At 57.3% G+C, this 2,210-nt stretch overlaps 1 protein-coding gene and 1 long non-coding RNA gene across 3 annotated transcripts in view; both read right to left on the bottom strand.

Annotated features, from left to right (window-relative positions):
- The window catches only part of sox4a (SRY-box transcription factor 4a), a 5,873-nt gene extending 3,933 nt beyond the window's left edge, over positions 1–1,940 (bottom strand). Inside the window, exon 1 of one of the 2 annotated variants that reach the window (XM_019875590.1) lies at positions 4–1,940. In XM_019875590.1, coding sequence (XP_019731149.1) covers positions 4–1,002 — 999 coding nt within the window. In that variant the 5' untranslated portion in view covers positions 1,003–1,940. The remainder of the gene's footprint in view (positions 1–3) is intronic. The other variant, XM_019875589.1, reaches the window with a different exon arrangement.
- LOC109519197 (uncharacterized) overlaps positions 1–2,210 on the bottom strand; it is a 240,978-nt gene that overhangs the window by 104,437 nt on the left and 134,331 nt on the right. The window lies entirely within an intron of this gene.

The raw sequence follows: 2,210 nt of genomic DNA, 5'->3' as shown, positions 1-2,210 counted from the left end.
GCCCTCCCCGAAGCTCCAGTCCAAGTCCCGGTCCAGCTCCGCGTCAGAGAAGCCCATGCCGCCCAGAGACATGCTCTCATAGCCGGGGCTCGGGTTCAGGTCGAGCCGCTCGTCTTCGAACTCCTCATCCGATGAGGATGAGGAGGAGGAGGAGACCGACGACGAGTGGGAGGCTGACGGCGTCGGGGAGGAGGCGCGGGAGTACCTGAGGCGCGCGGTGGGGGACGACTCGCCGCCCGCGGGGCTCTGCTCCTCGTACAGGCTCAGCGGGTCGCTGGATTCGGCCGAGCTGCTCAGGGTGGGACTGGCCGGGACCGCCGCGGAGGGAGGTCCGCTCTCGAAGCTCCCCGCCCCCGCGCAGGTGACGCCGCGCCTCGCCTCTCCGGCGCGCTTGTCGGGGATCTGCCTGGCCCCAGACACTGACCTGGATTTGAAGAGGGTCTGGTGGTCGCCGCCGAGGGGCGCGCCGTCCGGACCCGGGGGGCTGGTGGACTTGCTGGCTACGTGCTTGTGCGCCCGGCTCGCCGCTTTGGCCGCGGGGCTTCTTTTGGCTTTGCTGCTGCGCTCCGAGCTCTTCTCCCCGCGATCCGCCTGCTGCTTAGTCGCCCCGCCGCCGGACTTGACCTTCTTCCTGGGCCGGTACTTGTAGTCTGGGTAGTCGGCCATGTGTTTGAGCCGCAGCCGCTCGGCCTCCCGGATGAAGGGGATCTTGTCGGCGTCTTTGAGCAGCTTCCACCGCTTGCCCAGCCGCTTGGAGATCTCCGCGTTGTGCATATCCGGAGACTGCTCCATGATCTTCCTCCTTTCGATCTGCGACCAGACCATGAAGGCGTTCATGGGTCTCTTGATGTGGCCCGTCGGGGTTTTGCACCAGGCCAGGTCGCTCCGCTCCGCCGGGGCGGGAGACGCATCCATCTCCGAGTCCATCTCTCCGCCGTCCGTGGAGTCCCCGGCTGGGGAAAGAGCTCGGGCGCTGCTCATGTGCTGCTGCTGCTGCACCATCCTTACAGTGCGTAAAAAAAAGTGCGTAAAAAACACCACGGCTTCTCAACAATACTCCCCACTCGTTCCTATCACACGGACGGATAAACTTGTGCCTCGCAACAACAACAGAAAAAAAAAGTTTCTCTTCAATTTCGACTCGGAACCTTTTGGGTTCTATTTTCTTGAAGGAAAAAAAAACTACAACAATAAAAAAACGAGCCAAGAGTCAACTTTTCAACTGCCGGTGCGGCTGAAAACTCGACCCACTGGACTCAGAACGCGTCGCTGTGGACGGCACCAGTGCAAGTCCCTCAAGTGGACGTCAGCAGCGCGGCTCGTGTGTGCGGTTGAGGAACCATGTGGTTGAATGGAGCAGCTGCGTTTTCTCATAGTCTCCCCGTTTGCCTGCGCGCTCTGTCAACGTTACTGTAAACACAACAAGGACCGCCGCGCGATTTTATAGCTTCTCGGACGAAGAACCGCGGCCAATCGGCGCCTGTCTCCATCCCCGTTTATTCACTGGGGCCGCGCCCCTCGCCCTCTGATTGGCTGGGCGAAAAAAGACACGGGCAATAATAATAATAATAATGTGCAATGAGGATCGGTGTGTCTGACCTCATTCCTGTCAGACTGGAGAAGGGAGACAAACTTAGTGTATTTATTGCATGGAGCTCAGTGAGCTTTATTTTTTTTTCTTTCACTAGTTGCTGCTGTTCAAATAAAACTATGTGCAATCGCGAGGCAATGAAATGTTTTGAGTGGGATGAGGGGGGGAAACCAACCCAGCAAGAAATTCACCCAGCCTGTTATTGTGCATCACTGCCCCTCCACATAGCATTACATCACAACAAGTACCGTAAACAAGAGTGTATGAATGGCTTTCGGAACACCAAAAGCGGAAACAGTGTTGAGGTCAATCTAAATCCCAGGGGTCAAACTCCGATCCTCAGTGGGGGAGGGGCGGGGGCACCATCCTGCATGTTTTTCCTTCCTCCAACTCACCCGTACCGAAACATCTCCGATATGCCGGGGAATGCCCCCCCGAGTGCCGCAGTCTGGCACCTGTGATCTAAACAGTATTTTGAAGCAATAAAAAACGTTGAGCGTTCACCCATCTCAACTCCCCAGCTTTACTCTGGTCACATGTTCATGTCACGTAAAATCACATTACACTTGGTGTCGCTAGATGTCAGGCTAGAGCCAAAAGGAGCTGATGGAGCGTGTGC

The sequence above is a fragment of the Hippocampus comes genome, unplaced genomic scaffold (assembly GCF_001891065.2).
Source record: "Hippocampus comes isolate QL1 unplaced genomic scaffold, H_comes_QL1_v1.1 scaffold12, whole genome shotgun sequence".
In the NCBI taxonomy this organism is placed as follows: domain Eukaryota; kingdom Metazoa; phylum Chordata; class Actinopteri; order Syngnathiformes; family Syngnathidae; genus Hippocampus; species Hippocampus comes.
Note: the sequence above shows the minus strand (reverse complement) of the source record. Positions and strands in the feature narration are given on the sequence as shown.